This window comes from Stomoxys calcitrans, chromosome 1 (assembly GCF_963082655.1).
Source record: "Stomoxys calcitrans chromosome 1, idStoCalc2.1, whole genome shotgun sequence".
NCBI classification, from domain to species: domain Eukaryota; kingdom Metazoa; phylum Arthropoda; class Insecta; order Diptera; family Muscidae; genus Stomoxys; species Stomoxys calcitrans.
In genome coordinates this window covers 4,609,743-4,637,273 of record NC_081552.1, presented here as the reverse complement: position 1 = coordinate 4,637,273, position 27,531 = coordinate 4,609,743, and the positions used below count along the sequence as shown (strand labels likewise).

Below are 27,531 nucleotides of genomic sequence, written 5' to 3'. Positions count from 1 at the left end.
TGCGGTTTCCAGGGACTCAAGAGTCAAATCGGGAAATCGGTTTATATGGGAGCTATATCAGATTATAGACCGATTTGGACCGTACTTGGCTCAGTTGTTGAAAGTCATAAAAGAACAGAAAAAATTGCAGCTTCCAGGAGCCCAAGAAGTCAAATCGGATGTGGGAGCTATATGCAAATCTGGACCGATGTGGCCCATTTGCAATCCCCAACTACCTACATCAATATTAAGTATCGCGTTCGACCGCTTTAGTGATTTAGACAGACGAACGGAAGGCTAGATCGATTCAGAACGTCGAGACGATCAAGAACATATGTACTCAGCATGGGGTCTTAGATGAATATTTCGAGGTTTTACAAGCGGAATGACTAGATTAGTATACCCACATGCTAAGTTGGTGGGTATAGAAACCCATTGAGGTTATTTAACTCCGCCCAAACTTACCCATTTGTTTCTATGCGGTAAAAAAAGTACGTTCATAGATTTGTTTTTCAATATTTTATTGTTTATAGATTTCAACAAATAGTATGATCCGCAAGTGTTGCTATTTTCGTCAATGTTTATTTTTAGTGTTTGTTTTTTTTTTTGTTATTTATTTTTAAATCTAGAGTTTATTTATAAATGTATCTGATGATGTTGTTGCTCGTGGTTTGTTTTTGCTTTTTTCTTCTAAAAATAATATCATCATAGTCGTCGGATGCAATAAAACACGTGTGACACAATCGACAATTGAATCTCATCAAATTAGAAAGCCATAAATAAATTTAAATAGAATATAAAAAAACAGAAAGAAAATGTACGTGCACATATACGTGTGTAAGATTGTCTGTGTGTATGTGTGTGTTTAGATCTATGTTCAATCGATATCATCGACTGCTTTGCAAATACAAGTAAAATAAATATTTAAGAGAAAAAAAAAATTAAAATAAAATGGCTTTAAATAATAAAATCAACAAATAATTGAAAAGTGGTAGCAGTAAAAAGTGTTGAAAGTAGCCAATAACGACAACGGATACACTCTTAAAATTTTGTTTTTGTTTTTTTTTTCAAGTAGTTATGCCTTAAGATTAGATCAGAGCTACAAATAACATTTCAAGTCAGTTCAAATTTTGACAAACCAAACAGTTTTGATTTAGAATTCTGAGAGGGTGGTTGCTGTTCACTTTTGTTTTTATTTAAATGTATACATAAAAGCCTTATAGAATATCAGAAAAGAATTTTTTCTCATTATAATTATTATAATTTTTTTCCTACTACAAAATCTCTCTAAATATAGAAAAACACCAACAATTTACATCATAAGAATTACAGAGGCACTTTTATTGTTACTAGTTTATTGGGTTTTCTTCGTCTCTTTCTCTTTTTTTTTTCGTGGTTAAGTAAAGCACTTCATTTTTGTCACATTGAATTGCAGAATAGCAATAGTAGAATAAATCGTTCAACAAATCGTTGCAATTTTCTTGTTCCTTTGAATGTCAGCGTATAACGAACGCTTTACTAGTATGGGGGTTAGGCGTTAAGTATAAACATTCACACACATACACATTCAAGGGGGGGGGGGGGGTTTGTTTTGTTTTGTTGTTATTTTTTTTTATGGGAAAAGGGTTTGGGCGAACGAACATTCTCTTTGTTTGGTTAACAATTAAGTCAGTGTTTGCACAGATGGATTTGAAAATATAGTAAGTTATGGTGTTTTTTTTATTAAGGACTTTTTTTTTAGATCTAAGAACTAAAGGCGCCAACATTTTGCATGAGTAGCTGAGGGAAGGAGTAGGGAAATCAACCAAATCGCTAAGAGCTTGGTGTGCTCTTGTTTAAAACCACAGTACGTTAAGATGTTGACTTTTTGTCCAAGTTCGCTGCAGGTTCAGCCAGGCATTGGAGTTTATCATGGGGTCTGTGAGATTGCTTGGAAATTGTAGTTTTATAAGTTGCTTTCCGATAGGAGCTGCTGCTGCTGGAGGTGAATTTCTGATAATTTCTCTCGGGTCATCATTTGGCCTCAGCATTGGTGGTGGCGGCGGCTACAGCGACAGAGGCTACTGCTGCCTCGGCATTATCTTTACTTTGTTCACCTTCATTGATGGCGGGCGTTGTGTTGGTGGGTGTGCTTGCTTCAGCGGTGGCATTGGCCTTTTCAGCTTCAGGCTTTGCCTCCTCCTCCTTGTTGTCAACAGTGGCTTCTGCTTTACCATCTTCTGCCAGCACTGCGGCTGTTGTTGTTGTTTCATTTTTGCTATCAACCACCATGCCTTCTGGCGGTGGCAGTGGTATGGGCTCTTGTATTTTACTTGCATCTACAGGCTCCTCCTGTTGTTCCATCTTGGTTTGTGAAGAATCTTTGGTTACCTTTGCACCCGAAGAGCTTTTTTGTGGATTTTCCTTAGCCTCTGCAGAGACTGTGGGCGTTACGTTGCCCTCGGCAGCCTTGGCGTTTTCCTCAGCCTTAGCTTCCAAGACATTAATGGAGGCTTGTATGCATTTGATGGCTTCTTTGCGGGCCAGCCGTATGCTCTCCTTGCCATTTGTGTCAATGTTGTCCAACTTCAAAAGATTTCTGGTTAGCATTTCGTCCAAGTAGGCATATTCCTTGTCAGAGCGAGTGCCAGCGAATTTCTCCACGCAGGACATGAGTTCGAGAACATCACGTTGAATATCTTGGATTTTGTTAATCGAGTCCACGGTGTGTGGAGTCTGTGGGGGCAGACCAGTGCTCTGTTGCTGCTGCTGTGTTGGCTGTTGCTGAGTATTTAAAGGTGTTGGACGGTGTTGTTGTGTATGCTGTTGTTGCTGTTGTTGCTGCGGCTGCCCCTGAGGCTGTGGATATTGGAAAGGCGACTGTTGCTGTTGTGTTTGTTTGGGCGGTGTATAAGCTCTAGCTGTTGCCGAGGGTGGCGCATTTTGATTGGGTATTTCCTTATTGTTAATTATCGGCTCCGATCGTCCCTCCACAAATATGGGTATGGTGCGTATATAAGAGCCGCCCGGTGTCTGAGGTGGTGGTGGGGTCTGTTGCTTCTGTTGTGGATGTGCTTGTGACTGGGGGGCATAATAGGCCTTTTGGAAGGGAGGAGTTGCTTGAGCAGCATAACCGCCTCCCTGTACGGGTGGGCTAGTTTGAGTGCCAAACTGTGGACGTCCCCCCTGCGCCTGTGCTTGTACGGGGGGAGTCTGACGTTGTCCATTGACTGGAACCTGTTGTTGTTGTTGTTGTGGATGGTAGACATGCTTTTGTTGCAATGGCTCATTGGGAGGGGCAGAATGTGATCTCATACCGATGGGCTCATTTTCCACAGCCGACTTAACACCCATATCCATGGTATTGCGCAAACCATGCTGATTGAGATTATCCACATTTACCGGCATGGCATGATCCACTTCCGAACGTCCGGCATTTGGATCTTCAGTTTGTATGGCTGCATCGCAAACCTTCTTCGAAGGCGATTGTGGTGGCATTGTCTGATAGTAGCGAGCTGGCATCTGTTGTGGCTGTGGTGGTGGCTGCTGCTGCTGCTGTTGTTGTTGTTGCTGAGGATGTATGCCGGGCGAACCGGGTGTACCAGGCATGCCGCCCGCCGTACGTCGATGGCCAAAACTATCGGGAATATATTGACGAAATTCGTTGGGTAGACGATTGAAAAAGTCATCGTCATGATGGGGATTATTGGCTCGTCTACGGCCCAACGAGTTGAATTGGGGGAAGCCAAAGTCTGGATCATCATTAAAATAACGAGAAAAAACATCAGATTGAAATGGAGGATCATGTAAACTACTACGCTTACGTGAGGCGCCAAAGTCAGCAAACGGATCATGGCCCATGCGTAAACGACTGCGCGGAAACATGTCCATATCCATATCCATTTCGGGATCAAAACCAAAGTCCTGCTGCAATCAAATGAAATGAGAGAACAAAATAAAGGGGCAACATTAATACACATTCATATACATAAAATGTAAGGCAATATTAAGGAAGCTAAATAGTTTAACATGTACATATGTTTGGTTTTTATTTTTCGATAGAGTATGACGTGCCTAGATCTAATGGGGCGTACTCGAAATATTTTTATATCCTGCACCGCAGTAGGGATATTTCGTAGCATGCAAGACCCCATAAAGTATATTCTTGATCGTCGCGACGTTTTAAGTCGCTCCAGCTATGTCGGCTCTATGAAATAAGTTCCCAAAATCGAAAATGAAATGAAAGTCCCCAAAAAATGCTCTTTGGAAAACAAAAACAACTATTTTTGGAGAGCTTTGTCGTTATGAAATAACTGCCCAATCTCAAAAATGAAACAAATCCCCAACTAAGTTTTTGGGGAGTTATTGCAGAAAAAATATTCAGCGGTGGTTATCCCCCTCCCAGTTGTGAGGTACGTTCGGACTCGGCTATAAAACAGTAGGCCGCTTATCATTGAGCTCAAAACTTAAATCGGACTGCACTCATTGATGTGTGTATCAAGGTATAGATCGATTCTGACCATATTACGCAAAATTTGTGCCAAATCGGATAAGAATTGCGCTCTCTAGAGGCTCAAGAAGTCAAAATCCCAGATCGGTTTATATGGCAGCTATATCAGATTATGGACCGATTTGGACCATACTCAGCACAGTAGTTGGAAGTCATAACGAAACATGTGAACGAACGGGAGGCAAAATCAATTTAGTTGAAGGGCATAATTCAATTCAATCACGAAATTAATTGATCCAATTAATTTTTTTAATTGAGACTGCATCAAACACGAAAATGATAATATCAATAATGAGTTGAACAAACTTTTAGATTCAATTAAAAAATTAATTGAATCAATAATATTTTTAATCGAATCTTAAAAAATGGCAATAACTTCAATCACAACTATTACAACTAATTGAAAAAAAAAATAATATTCAATTCAAAAATTATTGAATCAATTAATTTTTTAATTGAAAAAAATAAAGTATATATTCTTGATCGCCTCGACATTCTGAATCGAACTAGTCATGTCTGTCCGTCTGTCACAATCACGATAGCCCCTAACAACTGTGCCAAGTTGGTCGATAACCATATATAGCTCCCATATTTTATCAGAATCCATGGTGGTGGGTTCCCAAGATTCGGGCCGGGCGACCTTAGCACGCTTTTACTTGTTAAAAGCTTGCATATATCCAGTCATTAATATGTGTTCAAACACATCCCTATCTTCTCTTGGTATCTGAAAGTATTGTTGTTTTTTTTTTTTCGGTGATAAAAGTAATTTTTTTAATTAATCCAAAACCGCTGACAATGATCTTTGACTTATAATGAATACTTTCCATTTCATTTTCACCTCTCTGTTCTATAGAAATTTCCAACAACAAAAATTTGCCAAGCGGCTTTATTCAAGTCAATGCAGCCAGTTTTGCTCTAACAATTCGCCATGATAAATTTATTTTAGCAATTTTAATTTTATTATAAACAGACAATCAAACCTTGCTCACACATTGCCACTAACTGCTAAGCAGGGAGAGCGACAACGTTTTGTTTTTCTTGTTTTATTCTTTTCAGCAGGTTTTGTTTGTTTATTGTCATTTTTTGTTTTTAATTAATGGTCGAAAGGTTTCCCACTTTCATTGGAATAGAAACTCTTAGAACTGGAAATAGCCAAATGAATATATCGGAGATAAATAAATGAGCAAAACAAATATTATATCATCCTCCAAATTAAACAATTGTTGTATAATAGTGTAATTATTGGAATTTCTACATATGTACATATGTATGTATTGTACAAAATGTGTGTATTGAATGGATAAAATGGCATTGTTCTATTTTATAAAGTGAATACTAAACTTAATTACATTTGACGTGTTCACCCACCACCCAAGAGCCAAGAGAGCCAAACAAACCGAATGAGGGGACATGGAAGGAAAAAGGTGTGAGAGGGAAACACAGAGAGAGAGAGAGACAGAGCCATTACTTGTCGACCATATACTCCTCATATACAATTGATTATGAACATTGCCGTCACGATCGCCAAATCACAGAGAAACAAGTGCGGCCCACATGCAAAAACACAAAAACAAAAACACTCAGCATTCAGCCAACCATTCAAGCAGCCAACGAACACAAATATTTTTAGCAATGATTCACTTTTTATAATCGCCACTAACAAAAACTAAACGGAAAACAGAAGAAAAAAACCTACAATTCATAAAGCAACAACAAACAACAACTTTAAACGGCATTTAAGCAAAACAAGTCGTCCGTCTGCGTCGCTGTCATTGTTGGCAAAACAAAAGCAATTTCATGTGCTCTAATCGATTGAAAGAAAAAAACCAACTAACTGCAGTAACAACAACAATTTGTGATATACTATATTAACAAACAAAAAATCACAACAACAACAACAAATCATGACGTCAATAAAAACCAAATTTTAAAATGAAAAAAAGAAAAAAAAAAACACAGAAACTTTGCAAAAATCATGTTCAATCAGAAATGTTTATGTAGTATGCCGAAACAAATAAGTGTGGGACAGAGCGAGAGAGATAAAAAGTCAGCACAGATTTTAAATAAGCCATGCTGACTCAATACAACAACTGCAAGTCATAGGTAAACTATTTCATTTTTTTTTGTTTGGTTTTTGGTTTTACTTAAAAAACATTTCTGTTTTGCGCAATTTATGGGTCAGAAATCTGGAGAAGATTTAAGATTACGTCATTATTGGAAAAAAACAGATTCACTAGGTGCCGGTTTATGTCAAGCAACAACACAGACCACCGATAGGGTTTTTTTTTGGCATAAATTGGGGCACATGCACACTACCCTCTTAAGAGATGATATTCATGTAAGTGGCTATGCTTAGGCCTTTACATCTTCCTATACGAATTTGCATGTGTAGTATGTACATATGTGTGTTGGTTTGGTGTGTGTTTACGCTAAGTGATACTCTTCTCATAGGGCATTTGTAGGCTTTTGTGTACTTGAGCGGGAGAGCTCTTTACATTGTTATTGTATTTTAGTTTTTATGTCTGAATCATAAAAAAAAAAATTGATGTTAACCAAGTTTTTGAAATGTCACGTTTTGCTTCTTTGCTTTTGAGGCGATTTGTCTCTTGCCCTCGAAGCCAAACAAAATGGTATGACTTTCTTAAGGATGACAGATGTGTGTCAATTTATTGCTTAACTTTGTTTTTGATTTAAGAAATGTGCCGTTTTTACTGTTTTATAAAGAAATAAAGTAAAATGAGATTGATTTAAAAAAAAATATAAATAAATTCTAACAAGTAAAATCGCACTAAGTTTGGCCTTGTCGAACTTTTGATACCCACCACCATGGACTACTATATCCATATTAATATCCAAATATAGTCCGATCTTAATCATATTTGCTTCAGGTGCCGAGAAGCTCTATGCAAGTAACAGTTCGAAATTTCAGCGAAATCGGTTAATAAGTGCGCCGTTCATGTGATTAAGCCCTAATTCGGATGATCCATCTATGTGCCAGCTATATCTAAATATGGTCCGATCTGGACCAGGTTTGTTTTGGATATGGGGAATTTTAAAGCAGCTCACTGTTTCAGCAAAATCGGAGAATAATTGTGCCTTATAAGGTCTTTAGGCCCTAAAGCTGAAGATCGGTCTCTATGGCAGCTATATCTAAATATAGGCCGATCTGGACCATATTCGGGACATGTGTGGGGAGTTATGACACAACTCATTGTTCCAAATTTCAGTGATGTCGGGTAATAAATGTGTCTGTTATAGGCATAAGATCCAGAATCTGATGCCTATACTTTTTAAAGACTCTAGCGTGATTACAACTGACACACACACAGACGGACAGACACACTTACAGACAGAAGAACTGACACACGGACATCGTTCGAAATTGAAAAATAAATAAATCGAAAATTTTGCATTAAATATCATTACAACAGGTTATTTTATATCGGAGATCAACCTAAGCATCAGCAATAAAGTGTAGGTTGTCATGTGGTATTTTCTTGATTAATGTCGGTAGTTGGTGGTTGGTGGTTGGTTGATCTTCACTGAATATCTGTTTTCACAGTTTTTGTTGATCAGCTGCTATGCGTTACCGGATGTTAGCACATGTTTTGTAAACATTGAGACACGCGCATTTAGCCATAAACTTACCACAAATCGATCAATACCCTGTGGTTAACAGCTGCGACTGGCAATGGCTGGCGTTACACAGGAAAATGTCTAGTGTTACAAAAACAAAAAAAGAAAACCATAACCTAACACCTACTCATAAAACTATTTTGTCTTTTTTATGAATGAATGAATCAAAAACAATTCCGTGGAGATTAATCAACAAACATAGAAGGTAAGAAAATTTAAAAGCTTTTATGATTAAATTATAACTCTATAGATTAAATTATAATTGGCGAATTTTTTTTTATAAAATTTGAAAAAAAAAATGTTGAAGACTGAAAAATCATAACGCGTTTTAAATGGATTTTTTATTTTTGAGGAAATCAATTTTTGTTTTGAAAACTTCAAGGAGAAACATATTGAGGAGGGTTTATATGACAGATTATGGACGGATTTGGGCAATATATGGCATGGATATTGGAATTGGATAACATGGTGCAAAATCGGTTTATATTGGAGCGAACATGTTTACTTTGGAAAACAATAATCACTCAGTCAAAGAAATATTTTTTTTACATATTGAGAGAATTAGGTTAGGTTGAAACAGAGGGTGCAGATATTAATCCGCCCTATGCCACTATGGGCATACACCTAAGCCAGTAAACGGCTTGTTGTGCGCTTCAAATACAAAAAAAGTAACCTCGAAAAAGACAATCTAAGTTAGGAATTGCGTGCTACTTACAAAATCCTTAACTGTTTTCCATGTTACTCCCCTAAGTTGGTTCATGTCGGGTATCGTGTTCCCACCTAAGTGCCGGTATCTGTTAGATGCAAAAGCCGGGTAATGATAAAGGAAATGTTTCAACGTCTCATCATCTTCCCCGCATGCCTTAGCTGGGGAACCTCCCATTTTTTTTTTTCACTTTTTTGCCTTAAATATTCCACACATATAGCAATTGAGAATAAAGTTCCCAAATGCATTTTAGAAAAAAATTAGAAAAAATTCCTTTTTAATAAAAAAAATAAAAATCACGCTAAAGTCTTTAAAAATTGAGATGATAAACAGAAATTTTGCACAGACCATGTACAAAATTCTCTCTAAAGGAGAGAGCGAAAAACAAATAAAAGCATGGATTCTGCTAAAAATTTATAGAAAATAAATTTCGTTGAAGAGCATAATACCAAATATCTAACTTCTGTCCAACCAGCAAAAGCTTTTAGGAACCAAACAAGGAGCTATATCAGGTTATACACTGATTTGGACTGTACTAGGCACAGTTGTTGGGAGTTATAACAAAAGACCACTTAAAAAATTTTAGTCAAATTGGAAGAAAAATTGTGGCTTCCAGGGGCTCAAGATGTCAAACCGGAAGATCGGTTTATATGGGAGCTACATCAGGTTAAAGACCGATTCAAATCGTACTTAGCACATTTTTTGAAAGTTTTAACAGAACACTACATGCAAAATTTCAGCCAAATCTGACAAAAATCGGGAGATCGGTTTATATGGAAGCTATATCTAAATCTGAACCGATTTGGCCTATTTGCAATCCCCAAGGACCAACATCAATATTAAGTATCTGTGCAAAATTTTAAGCGGCTAGCAATGACTCAGAATGTCGAGACGACCAAGTATATATTGGGTTGCCCAAAAAGTAATTGCGGATTTTTTAAAAGAAAGTAAATGCATTTTTAATAAAACTTAGAATGAACTTTAATCAAATATACTTTTTTTCTAAAGCAAGCTAAAAGTAGCAGCTGATAACTGACAGAAGAAAGAAAAAATTGTCAACGCCGACTATATGAAAAATCCGCAATTACTTTTTGGGCAACCCAATATAACCTCCACCATTTGTTAAGTTCTTTGACCGGTATCACTTTTTAACAAACAAAGAATAATGGATAAGAATTGTTATGCTATTCGAGCTATATAAAGTTATAGTCCGATTTGATGAATATTGAAGACCATAGTAGATGTCGTTGGGTAATATTTCAGTCCATTCGGTTATAAATTTTGCGCTCTACTACCCAATACCTGACATTTGACACCCAGAAGCTCATAGACCTAAAAATTATCAGCATCGTCAAATACTCTCAAATATCATTTATTTGAACCCCACACTGCCATTGGTCTAAAAATTGGATATCAAATTCGTTTTCTTATCTCAAATACCTTTCATTTAAGAGGTATGGGACCTAAAAACTATCAATAGCGAGCTTCACTCTCTTTAAGATCCAAATTGTCATAATGAGAAAATACGTCCTATTTGCGGATAGTTATGGTGGTGGGACGTCCCCTAGACAGTTGGTACCGAATGTTGATATCAGATTCACGGTCTACTCCCAAATACCTTTCATTTGAGCCCCAATTTTCCATAGTCGGCAAACATGTTCGGTTTGGGGGATGGGGCGGCCTCACAGTGATTTGGCTTTGGAAATGTATATCAGATTCGTGTTTTACTCTAAAAAAAAACTCTTATTTGAGCCTCAAATTGCAATGGTTGGTAAATACTTCTTATTTGGGTGGTGTAATGGGGGTGGAGACACTTTTCTCGAATATTGATATTAGATTCTTGCTTTACTTCCAACGACCTTTCGTTTGAGCCCCATATTGCAATGGCCGTAGATTTGTCCTCTTTGGGGGATGTTCTCGAGGTGCCACATCTGGATATCAGATTCGTATTTTACACTCAAATACCTTTTATTTAAGCCCCATATTGGGATGGCCAGTAAATGAGTCCTGTTTGGGGAAGGGGTGGACTCCCAGAAACTGTGTCCCACATTTGGATATCAGGTTCGTATTTTACTCGCAAATACCTTTCATTTGAGTGCCATATTGTAATGGTCGTTAAAAATGTACGATTTAGGGATGTTTTGTGGGTTGGGGTCCCATATTGCCATGGTCGTTAAAAATGCACGATTTAGGGATGTTTTATGGGTGGGATGTTGTTTGGGGGACAAACAATTGGTCCGACAATTGAATAGCAGATACGTTTCTCTAATCTAAAATACCTTTAATTTGAGTCCCATATTGTCGTGATTGGTGTATATATATATTTGGTAGGTTTTGGGGGTGGGGCGCCCTCCCCAAAGTACCCCATCCGAAATTTGGATACCAAATTTGTATTTTCATGATACTAATTACCTGAATTTTTTCTTTTTTGCTTATGATGGGGATATATTGTAGAGATATCTTTACCCGTTTTCGATTTTCTCCCACTGTGCGCCCGTTGGTCTATGAATATAAATTGCAATCAATCATACGCAGAGTGGTCATATTGCAAAGCCTGCCCAATCGTGATAATGGTTTTGTTATTCATTGCTAATTCTTAGCTTTTTTTATTTCACTATGAAAAAAAAAGTTTACAGTAATTTTTAAAGAAAATGCCTTCGTATGCTGTATTTGCTGCATTATTTCACAATAAAATGTTTGGCATTCTATTTTAAAATTTAAATGTTTGTATGTCAAGTTGGTTTAATTTCGCCAGCAACGGCCAGCAGGAGAGATGGGTGTTGTCAGTGATGAAAAATGTTTGTTGGTCGTGCGGTTGGACGGTTGTTTCTTTGTGTATTCAAGCGTTGAGCTTTTATTAAAATCACCTTGAAAATATTCCGCTGTTTTTTGAGAAATTTATGGCAATTTTGATGATGATGATTTTCTTTCACTTTTCTTTCGATTCATGTGAAGGCTTTCGAAGAGACCGACGGACATGATGCGAACAGAAAGATGTTACACGTGTGTGTGCCTGTGTCTATGCGTGAGTGTGTGCCTGTGTCTCTTCTCGTTATGGTATAATGGAGACAGACAGACAGGCGAGCCTAATGGCGTACAGATTGACCGGCATTTAAGAGTATAAGTCACATTAAAGGAGCAACACGAAATTTTAGTACGAGTATGAGGGTATACATTTTTTGAAGTGAGAAGTTTAATTTGAGAGTGAAATTGCTTAAATTTAAAACGGGTGACCCACCTTCATTAAATCAATTCTACTATAAAGCGTTACAGTGGGTACATCTGAAAAAGGATGGCCCATAAAAAGTTACCCGACTGTTAGATAGTTCACCCTATTTGTTTTTGCACACCTATAGCCAGAAAGGTTTCTTACAGTACACCTCATTATAACACGGGCAATGTCATATCCACTGGGATCGTAATGGGACTTGTGATTCAATTCTAATCAAATAAAATTTTTTTCTAAAAATAGTTTATTAAAAAATTAATTTCTTTGAAAAAAAATTATTTGTTACTAAATTTTCAAAAAAAGAAATGTCCCAAATTTTGGCAAAATCGGATAACAAATGTGGCTTTTATGGGCTTAATACCCTAAATCGGCGGATCGGTCTGTATGGCAGATATATCCAAATCTGAACCGATCTGGGCCAAATTGACGAAGGATGTCGAAGGGCCTAACACAACTCACTGTCCTAAATTTAGGCGAAACCGGATAATAAATGTGGCTTTTATGGGCCTAAGATCCTAAATCGGAGGATCGGTCTATATGGCAGCTATATCCAAATCTGCACCGATTTGAGCCAAATTGACGAAGGATGTCGAAGGGCCTAACACAACTCACTGTCCCAAATTTCAGCAAAATCGGATAATAAATGTGGATTTTATGGGCCCAAGACCCTAAATCGGAGGATCGGTCTATATGGCAGCTATATCCGAATCTGGACCGATCTAAACCAAATTTACGAAAGATGTCGAAGGGCTTAACACAATCGGTCTATATGGCAGCTATATCCAAATCTGCACCGATTTGAGCCAAATTGACAAAGGATGTCGAAGGGCCTAACACAACTCACTATCCTAAATTTAGGCGACATCGGACAATAAATGTGGCTTTTATGGGCCTAAGATCCTAAATCGGAGGATCGGTCTATATGGCAGCTATATCCAAATCTGGACCGATTTGAGCCAAATTGACGAAGGATGTCGAAGGGCCTAACACAACTCACTGTCCCAAATTTCAGCGACATCGGATAATAAATGTGGATTTTATGGGCCCAAGACCCTAAATCGGAGGATCGGTCTATATGGCAGCTATATCCAAACGTGGACCGATTTGAGCCAAATTGACGAAGGATGTCGAAGGGTCTAACATAACTCATTGTCCCAAATTTCAGCAAAATCGGATAATAAATGTGGCTTTTATGGGCCCAAGACCCTAAATCGGAGGATTGGTCTATATGGCAGCTATATCCGAACCTGGACCGATCTAAACCAAATTGACGAAGGTTGTCGAAGGGTCTAAGACAACTCATTGTCCCAAATTTCAGCGACATCGGATAATTAATGTCGCTTTTATGGGCCCAAGACCCTAAATCGGAGGATCGTTCTATATGGGTCTATATCAAGATATAGTCCGATATAGCCCATCTTCGAACTTAACCTGCTTACGGACAAAAATAGAATCTGTGCAAAGTTTCAGCTCAATATCTCTATTTTTGAAGACTGTAGCGTTATTTCAACAGACAGACGGACAGACGGACGGACATGTCTAGATCGTCTTAGATTTTTACGCTGATCAAGAATGTATATACTTTATAGGGATATTTCGATGTATTGCAAATGGAATGACAAGATGAATATACCCCCTATGACTTCCAACAACTTTCTATAGAACAAAAAATTCACCAAATATATTATTTCAAATATACATACATAGTATTTTCACAATGTCTTTTAAATTATTTACTCTCTAGCAGAAAATTTTACATTTTCGCCCATGGTTTCCACTGACACATTCTCACATCCCCGCCATGGGATGTCTGTCGGCATATCCATATTCGTGTCTTAAAAATGAATTTTATATGTCATTTGGCGTCAGACAAAGAAAATTCCTATGTATATTCGCTTTCCTTTTGACTTTAAACTGAAAATGAAAAATGAATCATTTACAAATTTGGCAAAATGGTATGCATCAGTGAGCGCTATGGTTGTGGCGGCTGCTGCGGCTACTGCATCATGGCTATAAACACCGATTGACTTTAAGAAGAAACGCATTTTCTGACTGCTCCAATGGAATGTGGGCAGATTGCCCGATTGAATTGTTTATGATAATGTCCCAAATGAGTTGTCGATATTCATTCTTTTTTTTTTGTAAACAAAAGAAGTTTGTTTACGACACAAGTTACGCGTCATGCTATTTTTAAAATTTGCAACATTCATAGCCATAGTCGTTACGTACATATGTACGTATGTATTGTATATTGACACACGTCCCAGTACTATTCATACGTGAAACGTTGCGTTGCGTACGCCACATACGAGCGACACCAAACACAGACACTGTTTGTATGGCGTATGGCATGATTTTATGCTAATTGTTTATTTACACTTAATAATTGAACGCCCATATACATTTGGTTTTTATCACTGAATTCATTAAGAGAACGACCCCCACCCCCCGCCGTCTTGGACAAAACAATCTGCGAGTGAGTTGAGTGACACATGAAAAACTTTCATGAAAAATTCACAGAGACGCTTGAAAGAGAGACACAGAAATAATGGGCAAATTAAGGTTTCCTTTTCGTCGAAAACTGTCTTCATAATACTGTCGTCACTACTACGAGTGTGTCTTTTAATGATTTGCATTCAAACACAACAAACGTCAACTCTTTGAATATTTCGTGTTTGTTATTCCTGTTTTGTGCCGCTCACAGAATATTAACAAACCTCAGGCAAACATCCACCCACGCGCTCTCATCCACAAGAATGACGAGTTATACCTTAGAAGCAACAACAAAAACAACATTCAACTAACACCAATGGTGCTGTTGTACTTTAGATGGGTGAATAATAGACGAATGAATACAAAATGATTCGTCATCTAAATACAGTGACGTCTAAAAAGAGCAAAACAAGCAACACTGGTAAAGAAAGATTAAGAGCGAGAGGGAGAGAGAGAGAATAACACAATGGAGAGCTAACATTTCAAGATTCTCATAGATCATCTACGTCTTAAATAGGTTTTGAGTAATTGAATTAGACAGACTGGCCGCCTGCTGCAAATGATTTGAAATCAAAGAAAAGCATTTATATCCAATATTCTTGGGATATTGGGTTTATACAACGCAAATTATCTCAATTATCTTATCAATTTCATTTAGATTTATTTAAAGATAAATAAATGTTCTTGTCCAACATCAAAAGGAAAAATATTTGATTTGTTTTGGTGTTCTGTATAGACTATGAAATAGCTGAACCTAATTTATTCACAGAGCAGCAATACCTAAACTCCAATTTTTTTATTGCATAGCTGTTAAAGCTTCCAAAATAGGGTCCGATCTATGCCAAACCGATGAAAAACGTCAAGGGTTTAACGCATCTCACTGTACCAAAATTCATCGAAATAGGGTAATAAATGGATGGGCCCTAGGTGGGTTCAAGATCGTAAATCGTGATTCGATCTTCACCATATTCAGGAAGGTGTGCAGGGGTCTAAGACAACTCACCGTACTAAACTGCAGTAAATTTGGGTAATAAATACGGAATATATGAGTGAAAGACCTTTAATCGGGAGATGGGTATATACATATGTATTTCCAAATATTGTCTCATCTGAACCATTCTCTGCGCGAACGACGAAGGTACTAACACAGCTCACACGGTCAAATTTTAACGAAATCTGATAATACATAAATGTACTTTTTAAGAGCTAGAGAACTTAAATTAGGAGATCGGCATGTATGGTTGCTATATTCGAGGACCTGAACAAAACTAACTATGCAGAATTTAAGCAGACAACAACGGACAACAAATGCGGCTTCTGCACTCATCGAAAAAAGGTTTGCTGAAAATAGCAAATGCTGTCTGCTGAATATTAGCAGTTAATTTTGCTGCTACAATACAATAGCAGTAGTTCTGCAATTTCAGAGCAACAGGCTTACTGCTGAAAAGTCTATTGTTTGCTGAAAATGACTCCTGCTTAATGAAGGGAGGCGATGAGCAAAGAACAAATAAAATACAAATGTAAATGTGTTTTCTCAGTGGATGTTTATAATCATGTGTACCTTGCATAATCTTTTTTTCTTTAAATTTAATTACAAAAGGCCATGCCAGTCATGTGGACATTAGTAGAACAATAAAAAAAAAATGGGGGCGAGCTCAGTCACCTTTCGAAATGTATACCAATGGATGGATCAGGTAGCTGCTTTGCCATAATATTGCACAAAATAAAATCATCTCTTCCAACAGAATTTCTGAGAAAAAATACTAAAGCAACATGCAAACATTAAAATATCATAAATTTTTTTTTGATCAGCAGATTTTGTTGGCTGATTAAGCTGACCGAAACGTTTGCTAATACAGCAGCCCTATGTTTGCTGAAACAGCAGTAATGTCTGCTTTCCCATTTTGTCTGAAATTTATCACGGTGAGTTGTCTTAGGATCCGCAATATCCGTATTGAATCTTTATATAGCCTGCATATACACCGATCTTCCGATTTAAGGTCTAAGGCCCACACACTGTGGATTCTTGGCACGCTGTTACATATTAATTTTGTTATATTTTTATTATTATTGAATTTCAGTCTTGATGATCCCAACATTTGGTTTTCTTTGTTATGCAAACCAATTAAAATAACTTTGATGGTTATGCAAAGGGTAAGTACGCTCTCAGTATGTGATTCATTGCGATAAGAAATTTTTACAAGCAAAATTTATTTGTAATGTGGTTGATGACTATGACGAGTGATGACTTTTTCAATATTCTTCGAATTTTATTTGCCTCAAATGGATTATATATGATTCTTTTTTTTTATCGATTGCCAAAAGTCTTCAGATTCGTTAAATAAATTATTGTGTTGTTAAAAAGAAAAATGCAAAAAATCTCAAAACTAATATTAAGTTGAGAGCATGCATAGTCGTCACACTTATTGGTCGGAATCTGGAGAGAAATCTCTATATATATTTTTTTGGAACTTTGCCACTGGAAGACCCAAATCTTATTCGATTTAGCTGAAGTTTTACACAATGACTTCCGACAAGCATACCAAGTATGATTTAAAACGGTCTTTTGCCTGGCATTGCTTCCATATAAATCTGATCTTCTAGTTTGGTGACTTAAGAACGAGCAGGATGCAATTCTTACGCTATACGAATAACTTTTATGTTCCAGCTCCAAATAAGAAATGTTTATGCATTGTAGAGCGAATATAAGAAATGCTTCTATCAGCAGATTAAAGTGAAGGATTGATTCTCTAAATCGCATGCCAGCCAGTATTTATATAGGATATGAATATTAAAACACCATTCTTCTTCATTGAGGTTGCTTGTATAGGAGATTTTCTCAAGAGTTTCGAGAGTTGAATGACCTTTGATGATTAAATTGTTCCTTCTTCAAAACATGTAGTTTCTTACCCTACTAATCTACGAATATATCTAGTTTGGCCTTAAAACATCCACAAATCCACTTGATTTGAGATAATCTCCCAAAACCCGTTTACACTACGATTCAAGCGATTTGCATTTGTCAACAGGGAGGTTTTCGACAATGTTCTTATTGTGTTCAGCATATTTATTGTGGCCAGCAATTACAGTGGTGAAACGATTGTTCTAAATTTAAAGATACAATTTTATATTCTCAATAAGAGATTGTCAGATGTTGAGAAAAAGTGCTGCCCAAAGCTACCGATACTAGCCGGTATTCAATACAAACGCAGTGTTGCATTTGAATTTCGAAGGAGATTTGCTCACACTCAAAATGTATGGGAAACCTCGTTGCAAGACACAAGACTTCCGAAATCTCGTCTCAAATCGCAAAGAGGCTACCGTGGATTCGAATCCTGCCGGAACAATCAGAAACATTTTTCCAGCGGTGGTTTTCCCCTCCTTATCCTGGCAACATTTGTGAGGTACAATGCCATGGAAAAACTTCTCTCTACTGCGGCACGCCGTTCGGACTCGGCTATAAAAAGGTGGCTCCTTATCATTGAGCTACCGATACTAGCCGGTATTCAATACAAACGCAGTGTTGCATTTGAATTTCAAAGAAGATTTGCTCACACTCAAAATGTATGGGAAACCTCGTTGCGAGACACAAGACTTCCGAAATCTCGTCTCAAATCCCAAAGAGGCTACCGTGGATTCGAACCCTGGCGGGACCATCAGAAACAATTTTCCAGTGGTGGTTTTCCCCTCCTAATCCTGGCAACATTTGTGAGGTACAATGCCATGGAAAAACTTCTCTATACTGCAACTCATCAATGAGCTTAAACTAGAATCGGACTGCACTCATTGAAATGTGAGAAGTTTGCCCCATGTTCTTTAGTGGAATGTTCATTTGTCTCAAATCTAGTTTTGTTCCAAGTGTAAACTAGATATAAAGCCTTTAACCTATCAACCATGAGGTTATGTGCCAATGTGAAATATGGTTATAAAATCTTTTTTCATTTAACTCCTCCCCTTATGCCTGCATTGCATTCCAAAGCGGCCATAAAAACAACAAACCTACTCCCCCATTATTCATTTCTATATAAGAAAAAAAAAATCATCATCTGTCCACTGTATCGTTTGTTTATTTCTTGGAATAAATGGATTGAATAAATAAATAAAGCTTCCACCCACCACATTGTGAGATTTCATTTTAAGATCACTTTGCCAGTAAACACCTACGGCAAAATTTTGCAGCATCTATAGAAAAAAGTAGCTGGCAAGGCGAAAATACCAAATCAAACCAAAAAAATATGGCCTGCATCGGCGAGAGTTTTTGCACGATCAGAAGGACTTTATTTAATGAAAAAATGAAAAAAAAACCGCTCTAATCGATCTCCAATGCATATTAGATGGCATTGCATCACATGTGAGCACTTCAGTCTTTAGTCTTTGACCCCTGCTGCGTGACTCCATACCATAAATTATTCAACTTTTTATTGTGCCTTGTGGTTTGTTGAGTTCATTTTATCATTTTGTCCTATAAATCCTCATATTTCTTATATCAACAACACTATCTCAGGCAAGTGGGGAGCCAAACAACAACAAATTCAAATTCAAAAATGCACGATAAGATTCTGTGCGACCCAACAAAGAAGGCGATAAGAAATCAAGCAGAGTGTAATACTCAATTGTAAGTTTTTTTTCTTTTCTTCATTTCTTTCTCTTGGCGATTAGATAGACCTTATGGCTGCAGCAAAAGAACGGGAAACCAGCACTGCCTTAAGTCAACATGAAGTTGAAGACAATTTGAAATGGCAGTATACAGGTCACACAGTTTGCAAAATAATGAAAAGTTCCAATGATACTTCAAGAGAATCTAAAAGGGCGCAACATATATTCCCCTGCCACCATCAGGACTTTAGTTTTAATGCATGGCCCAAATGGTCTAGACACCAAATGTATTCGGTTGCCCAAAAAGTAATTGCGGATTTTTCACATAGTCGGCGTTGACAAATTTTTTCACAGCTTGTGACTCTATGATTGCATTCTTTCTTCTGTCCGTTATCAGCTGTTACTTTTAGCTTGCTTTAGAAAAAAAGTGTAAAAAACGTATATTTGATTAAAGTTCATTCTAAGTTTTATTAAAAATGCATTTACTTTCTTTTAAGAAATCCGCAATTACTTTTTGGGCAACCCAATATTTTGTATTTTGCTTACTGGGAAAAAATGAATTTTTTTCCTTCAAAAATTTTTAAAATTTAAAATATTTGAGAAAATTGCTACGTCAATATAAATTCTTTCCAAATTCATACCAAGGTGTAACTGCATCGCAATTAAGCCTTATCTGTAAAGAAAGAACATTTTGAACCTTTTTTTTGTGTCTAAATTGAAAAAATTGAAAAAAAAAAACCTCTAGTCGGCCGATAAATGCAACTGTATCGCAATTTTAAGATCTTTAGCTCAATCCGTAACACTACCTAAATGTACAAAATTTCAAAACAATCATCTGGTCAAGATGTCCCTTTATACCTAATTTCACGCTCAATCCGTAATACTACCTAAATGTACAAAATTTTAAAACAATCTTCTAGTCAAGATGTCCCTTTATACCTAATTTCACGCTCAATCCGTAATACTACCGAAATGTACAAAATTTCGAAAAAATCTTCTAGTCCAGATGTCCCTATATACCTAATTTCACAAATGTAGCTGAGTTTGCAAAAATCTTCTTGTCGCTCATAGTGCCTAGATGTAACTGTATTCCAAATTGCACAGCTGTATCTCAATTCGTAAAGAAGGTGGCATATTGTACGTTTTAGTACCAAAATGTGCGAATATCAACGAAATCTTCTAGTCGTCTGGTGCATACTGTCAAGATGTATCTGTATCCCCAAACTTCCCATAAAAGTAAATAAGCCATTTTGTAATTTTTGGTGTCAAAATGTAGGATTTGTTAAAAATTCATATTTCCTAGTAGAATCTACACATTGAATTTCAGAGGTCTAGTTCAATCCGTAACGAAGGTATGAAATGGTACCAAATACGGTACTTAACGTACGTTTCTTCCTTTTCCATTACTATTTGTCATATTTTTTCTCTCTACCCCCTTTTTCTTCGCCAAATTTCAAAGTTATAGCTCTACCCGTTCGCCCTATGCAAAGTCCACCCATTTCATACCTTTTTTGGTACTTTTTTGTTTCTAAATGTCCAAAAACTAAGTTGCCAAAGGGTACCTAAATTCTAAAATTTAGAGCTGTAACAAGGTACCAAAAAGTACCAATTGCGGTACTAAACGTACCATTTTTCCCACTTACCGTAGTATTTTGGAAAATTTTTGTCACCAAAAAGAATTTTTTCGAGACGCAATTTGAGGCCAATATCATAAAAACTAGCCCCATCCGTTTACGCTTGGTAAAAAGTCACCATTTCGTACTTTTTAGTACCTAAACGTACGAATATCACAAAACCCCGTCTTATGGCGAGCCAACGACCCAAGACCCACATTAGTGCCAAATTTCATAACTCTAGCTTTAGCCATTTAGGCTGGGTGTTGATCAGTCAATCACGGAATCGAGAGTTAAAATTTGGGGGTGGGGCACCTCCCCCCTTGCTACGTCCCTGGCTCCCATATAGAATTCGCCCGAATTACACTTATGAGCACATACTTACTATAATTTTCAAACGATTTGCCCAAAATTTGGTAGGGAATTGAATTTCATCAAAATCGGTAACGCCGATTCCTGCATTCTCTGTGTTATAGACAAGTTTTCTTTTCTCTCGTTTCAGCTCGGCATTAGCGCTCACGCTGTTCGCACCATAAGACGCTCATATCCAAGTTTATGCCAAGGTATCTAGGCAGGTATCGAATCCACATCAAAAAATCCCAAGCGTACTTGTGGAACGCCCGAAACAAAGAAGGACTCATATGAAGTCCTTTGAGAGTATAGAAATTTGGGGCCAAATATGTGGGGGTCTTGCCCACCACCAAAAATCATCCTAACTTTAAAACGTCTCTTGTTGACATATATCAAGCAATATGGATATCAAATATACGACATTTGGGAACAGGTAACGAATCCGATATCCTAATTCGGCAACAAGCGATTGAGGAACCGCCCACCCTCAAAGAAAAAACCACCCTAGCCGATCGGGACAAAATAGTAGATTGGTGATAAACGTTTTAAGCACTTGAGTGAGGGCTAAATTAAGGGCAAGTATGTATGAGCTATACCACCACTTGGGAGTATTGTAAATCGTATTTCCAAGTACGCCAAGCCCACCACTAAAATCATCCTGACCAGACATCCATGTTGCTCGACGCAACCTGGGGCTCCTATTGAAGGCTTTTGGGAGCTCGAATCTTATTATTAAAGGTTTTTTTTTTAGAGTAGAGAGCCAAGATGGGTACGAACCTGAAATCGAACTTTGCTCACGTTTTTTTTTTTGTGCAGTGTTAAGTTCGAAGATGGGCTATATCTGACTATATTTTGATATACACCGATCTGCCGCTTGAAGGTCTAAGGCAGATTTAAGACACATTTATTATCGGATATCGCAGAAATTTGGCACAATTTAGGCTCCTCAACATTCGGGCTATATCTGGATATAGCTGCCATATAGACCGAACTTCCGATTGAAGGTCATGGGCCCATAAAAGCCCATTTATTATCCGATTTTGCTGAAATTTGGCACAATGTGTTGCGTAAAGCTCCTCGATATTCGTACCGAGTATGGTCGCAATCAGGCTTTATTTGGATATATTGCTGCCATATAGACCGATCTTCCGATTTAAGGTCTTGGGCCCATAAAAGCCCATTTATTATCCGATTTCGCAGAAATTTTGCACAATGTGATGCGTAAAGCTCCTCGATATTCGTACCGAGTATGGTCGCAATCAGGCTTTATTTTGATATATTGCTGCCATATAGACCGATCTTCCGATTTAAGGTCTTGGGCCCATTAAAAGCGCATTTATTATCCGATTTCGCTGAAATTTGGAAACAATGTGTTGCACTAGGTTCCTGAACATTTGTTCAGAGTAAGGCTCAGATCGGACTATATGTGGATATAGCTGCTATATATACCGATCTTCTGATTTGTTAGGCCCTTTCGACATTTCCATTGATACAGATTTGGATATAGTTGCCAAATAGACCGATTTCCCAATTTAAGGTCTTGGACCCATAAAAGGCACATTTATTTTTTGATTTCGCTGAAACTTGGCATAAAGACCTATGTTAGACTTTTCGACATCCGTGTCGAGTTTAGTCCAAATCGGATCATATTGCGATAAAGCTGGGTTAATAAATGATGAATTTTTACCGGACTACGGCGACAAGTGGTTATTGAGTTGGTGGATATCTAAAGTTCTTCGACCCTGCCGAATAGAGTTGGATTGTTCCGAATGGAACTAGTTCATTGGAACCTATCCAAGTAAGGAACTGCTGAACTAGTTCCATCTTATTCTTTCTTATAGTTCCATAGTTCCCATTTTCTCCCTTTTCTTAATTTGATTCGCTTCGATTCGTGTTTGTTTTTTTTTCAGCACCGAGACCTAGTACTTGTTTTAAACAAAACACAGTGCAATGAATTTTAAATTCAATTACTTTTACAGTCTGAATGTTTTTAAATAAAACCCTCATTTTAAGGTTCAAAACAAAATGCAAAGCTCTTTTTTGTTTTTGTATGAAGGAAAGAAAAAAAGGGAATCGCAAATGAAAAAGGAACTAGTTCCTTTTGTGGAACTGAACTAAAAGGAGCGATCACTAAAAGGAACTAAAATGCCCTTGTTTTGATTTCTAAGGCGATCTAGTCATGTCCGTCCATCTGTTGGCGATAGCATGGGAACATATGCAGTCATTGCCTGAAATTTAGAACAGATACTTCATCTCGATGTGAGTCATTAGGGGTTATCCGTTATCCGGGGATACTATTAAATCCGTTACACGAATGTGGATTTTATACCTCTAGAAGCCACCTTTTTATCCAATTGAACTGAAATTTGCTATGTGAAAAATCTTTAAACCCTTCAAAGGCCCACCAAACCCATGCCCAAATTTGACTTCTTGGGAATTTAAGACTCAATTTTCTGACACTCAATCTTCTGTGACTCATAAAGATACGGCTCCTGGACGCCATACTTGAGGGAGGTACATTCTTAATGAGGCTACCGAACAAGAATGTCCACGAACGGAGCTCTTAGAGAAGTGGTGGGAGCTAGGCAAAGACCACAAACCACAACTCCAGACCAATTATCCTCTTGGCCACACCCAACGTGAAAAACACATTCAATAGCCTCAGATGGTGTATCTGATGAGAGTAAAAAAACAGTACCTTGCATATTTTATTTGACTGATTTATAACTCTCATGATGATAAGGAGTGAGGATTTCGGGTTTCATACTTGGATCGCATCTTTGAAATGCAAGTTACGGTGGAAAACTGCTCGGCCGAATCTTTCCAGTGCAATATGCTGACGACAGCGTTGCAGTCGTCACGGAAAGGGACACGACCGAGCGTAAACTACGGCAGGTGATGCTAAGAGCAAAGAGCTGGCTGGATTCCCACGGCTTAAGCCGAGGCAAGAGATCGCGACGAAACACGGCGACATCAACTATGCCATGGTTGCTGCCGGAACCATAGAATGGGAAATTGATATTCTTGAATGTGCCTTTGTGAGGCGTAGGAAGATGCAGATGATGAGGAGCTCATCTTTTTCCACTGCGAATGTGGGGCGAATGACGAAAGGAGAGGTTGGCAACGTTCGAACAACGAACGAGTACTGCGCCATGGGTCCAACTTGAAGTAAAGCTAAAGCTATTCCGATGTGAAACTACGCCAGGCGGGATGGCCTTGCCTACGGCGAAAGACACCCACATCAGTCTTGCAGGCTGACTGCTAAAATTGCAAGCATTTTGTTATAACAGTCAAATTATTGCTGATAAAGCGGTCAAATTAGGAGACCACCGTAGCGCAGCGAAGTTAGCATGCCCGCCCATGATGTTGAATGCCTGGGGCCTGGCGAGAACATTAGAACATATTTTCAGCGTTGGTTATCCCCTCCTAATACCGCCGACATTTCTGAGGCACTTTGCCTTGTAAAAACTTCTCCCCAAAGAGGTGTACACTGCGGCACATCGTTCGGGCTCGGTTGTACAAAAGCAGCCCCTTATAATTGAACTTGGGAGTGTACCATGGGCCATTCTGTAAATGTTTAACAGACTTGGTGGTTGGTGGTGGTATTCGTTCAAAGTTTGGCCGATTTTTAGCTTAAGTTAAAGCCGAACACTATTTTGGAGGATATTTTTGGACAAATGTAGTTGAACAGATTAAACTTTTTCGTTTTTTTTTTTTTCATTGAGCCATACCAGGGACGAGTTATAGTTGTTGCTATATCAACAACAGTTCGGTATCAAACTGTTCTAGCTGTCGGTTAGCTGACACTAATAGTTTTGATTGTTAACGTATAGCGGGTCTGAAGGTCAAGCGAAAGGAAATATCACAACATCATGGCGATGTTGTGTATTTTTCCGACAGAAACAAAACAAACAAACCCCATTTCAATGTTAACAGGGCCTCACTCGGTCAGTGGGAGGGGTAGGGGGAGGGTAAGAAACTACATGTCTCCATGAATGATCAATGGATGGCTGGCTGAATGGCAGATATGGTCTAGTCTCGTCTGTTCTCTCTGGTGTCGTATGGATGCCTTTAGTGGTTGGCTGGTCTGGCTTGGCCTGCCTGCCTGCCTGTTTGACTATGCTGTAAGTTTTTGTTGTCTGTTGGTGTGTGTGTGTGTGTGTTGTTGTTGTTGTAAAGCGACCAATGAACGACCTTCACGCATCATCGCATTTTAACGAAAATAAATAAAAACAAAAACACTGGGAAAACTTTGCTCGATGTTACTCCACATGATGGATGTTGGCCTTGAATGTTTTGGAACGATTATTGCATCATAGTCTTTGGAGGTACTTCACCATAGCGAGGGGTGTTTTGGAATTACAAGATGTGTGTGTGTGTGTGTGTGTGTGGTATGGATTGCATTTTTAAGACTCTTTAGCGTAAACTTTTTTCCTTGCTGCTACTAACCTGAAAGTGTGCTGGAATTTGCTGCTGCTGCTGTGCATGCAGTGGTTGTTGTGGAGGATATTGCTGCTGCTGCTGCTGTTGTACTCTCGCCTGACTACCAGGCGAGCCGTATGCTGTGGAGTGAGGATCAATGCCTCCTACATAATGCTGGGCATGTGTCTGATATTGGGGATGTTGTGACTGTGGGTTATGGTATTCATGGTTAATGGGTATGGTAATGCCATTGGGGGCATTGTTGGGACCGGCACCCGCGGATGCTGATGCATTAGCATTTGCATTGGCTATCACAGTGGGTTTCATGGCTGCTGCTGTAGAGGCTGCAGTTGGTGTTTCACAAAGGTTTGGTGAATTTCACTTCAATTTGCAGTGGGAAATTTTGTTGTGCGGTTTTTTTTCGACAAAAGAGATCACTGGACGCCAGAATTTTTGCTTTTCTCAATCACAAATGTTTTGTTGTGTTTAAAATAACGATTTTATCTTCTTTTAGTTCGATTGGTTTTTTTTTGGCTCTTAGAACTTTCTTGAATTTATGGGAACTGCTTGTTTTGTTATCTCACAGCGCTCGTGTCCGTTTCTCAATGGCCAAGAGCAACACAATTCGTCGTTGTTGTGCTGCCACCACTAGACTGCCGTATGTGCGAGCCAAGGGGTAGTAAAACACTGTTCGTCGTGTGTAGGTCTATTGACCGCTCGGCTCTGTTGTCTTCGTTTCGTTTATGCGCCTGGCTGCTTGCTGCCTGCCGCCTGCCTGCCGATGGCCCAAATGTTGGTAGAAATTTCTAGGAACACCCAAGCAAAAACTGCTGCTTGACCGTTTGACCGTTTTCTAGCGGAAATCTGTGGTTTCTTGGCCAAGGGATTTTTTTCCACAAAACCTTAGAGAAGAGTTGGATGGTGAGAATCAGCGAAAAAATTGTGTAATGAGTTGATTAAATTTTGTGCAGAGTTCTGCCACAGTGTGTGTCTTTCGTTTTATTGAATAAAAAGGCAATTTGGTTTTTTTCAGTTTCGTTTTTTGTTTTTTTTTTTTTTTTTTTTGGTTTGGTTACTTGTGGAAATTTAAAGCGTGTTCTTTGAAAACAAAAACCCAATGCGAAAGAAAAAGCCAAGCAAAAATTCAATACAAAAAATCACTTTAGCGGCGTCTCGCGTTGCTCTTCTAGACAGTAGAAGGAGATTTAATGAAGGCTAATGGTGATGATGATGATGTTGGTGGTGTCGTAGTCGTGCTCGTGGTGGTGCTGCCGCTAATGAGCTTGTATTGATTTCACCTTGACAGTTGTGACGTCGCAAAAATTTCGTGTTGGGGAACAATATCTTTTAAAAAGACGTTAGCACATCGTTGTCGTGTATTGCTTTGCTCTTGATTTTATGTTTTTTTTTTTCGTTTCTTTTTCTTCTTTATTTTATTTGCTTTTATTATCTTGAAAATTTCAATTTGTGTTTATTTTGATGATGATTTCTTAAATTGGAGAAAGAGATCTTAATCGTTAGGCCGCCTGTATCTCATACGAACAGAAAAAAAAACTTGTTATTGCCGTGCCAGTTTGTGTTACTGATGCCTCTTTTTGCCACTGCCAAATGCCCTGGCAAATGTTGTTGCCAATATGACGTCACTCACAAATTCATACACAAAAACAAGGCGTATCGATATACCGTGTATCGATTCGATTGCAAGTTATTAGCGATTTATTGATATTTTTGCACTTTCATTAACACTTTCTTCCCCTTCGTTGACTTTTAAGCCCCTTTAGCTTCAACTTGCTTTTCTGTAGCCTTTTCTTTTCTTTTTTTTTTTGCTATATAGTTTAGTTATTGCGTGCGTGCTTTTTTGGTTTTTTTTTGTTGGCTAACAACAACAGGCACCAAAATACTTTTGTTAAGTTTTTAAAAATCCGTTTTCGTTACTTCTTTCTTTCTTGCTTCCGTATGGTCGTCGCGGCGGGTTCCGTTTATTTCTTAGGCACTTCCATTCGCTACAACTTTGCTA

At 38.1% G+C, this 27,531-nt stretch overlaps 2 protein-coding genes across 4 annotated transcripts in view; one reads left to right on the top strand and one right to left on the bottom strand.

Annotated features, from left to right (window-relative positions):
* Positions 1–483: 483 nt before the first annotated feature.
* Positions 484–27,531, bottom strand: LOC106089612 (BAG domain-containing protein Samui). 3 transcript variants are annotated; one of them, XM_013255514.2, is made up of 3 exons: positions 25,542–27,531; positions 3,783–3,885; positions 484–3,710 (listed from the first exon to the last, which is right to left on the bottom strand). In XM_013255514.2, the coding sequence occupies exons 1-3, from the start codon at positions 25,839–25,841 to the stop codon at positions 1,993–1,995; spliced, it is 2,121 nt and encodes a 706-aa protein (XP_013110968.2). In that variant the 5' UTR covers positions 25,842–27,531; the 3' UTR covers positions 484–1,992. The 3 variants fall into 3 exon arrangements, with proteins under 3 accessions (XP_013110968.2, XP_059217097.1, XP_013110967.2); XM_059361114.1 differs by having other exon boundaries at positions 484–3,885; positions 25,542–27,003; positions 27,450–27,468; XM_013255513.2 differs by having other exon boundaries at positions 484–3,882.
* The window catches only part of LOC106089613 (serine/arginine repetitive matrix protein 2), a 119,575-nt gene continuing 108,655 nt past the window's right edge, over positions 16,612–27,531 (top strand). Inside the window, exon 1 of the mRNA XM_059361168.1 lies at positions 16,612–16,686. The gene's annotated coding sequence lies outside the window, so the exon portion shown is untranslated. The remainder of the gene's footprint in view (positions 16,687–27,531) is intronic.

Bases quoted from the DNA above. Each gene is read 5' to 3' on its own strand.
- LOC106089612 (XM_059361114.1), bottom strand. From the start codon at position 25,841: ATGAAACCCACTGTGATAGCCAATGCAAATGCTAATGCATCAGCATCC. The intron at 3,886-25,541 runs GTTAGTAGCAGC...ATTTGATTGCAG, and splicing joins AAATTCCAGCACACTTTCAG to CAGGACTTTGGTTTTGATCC.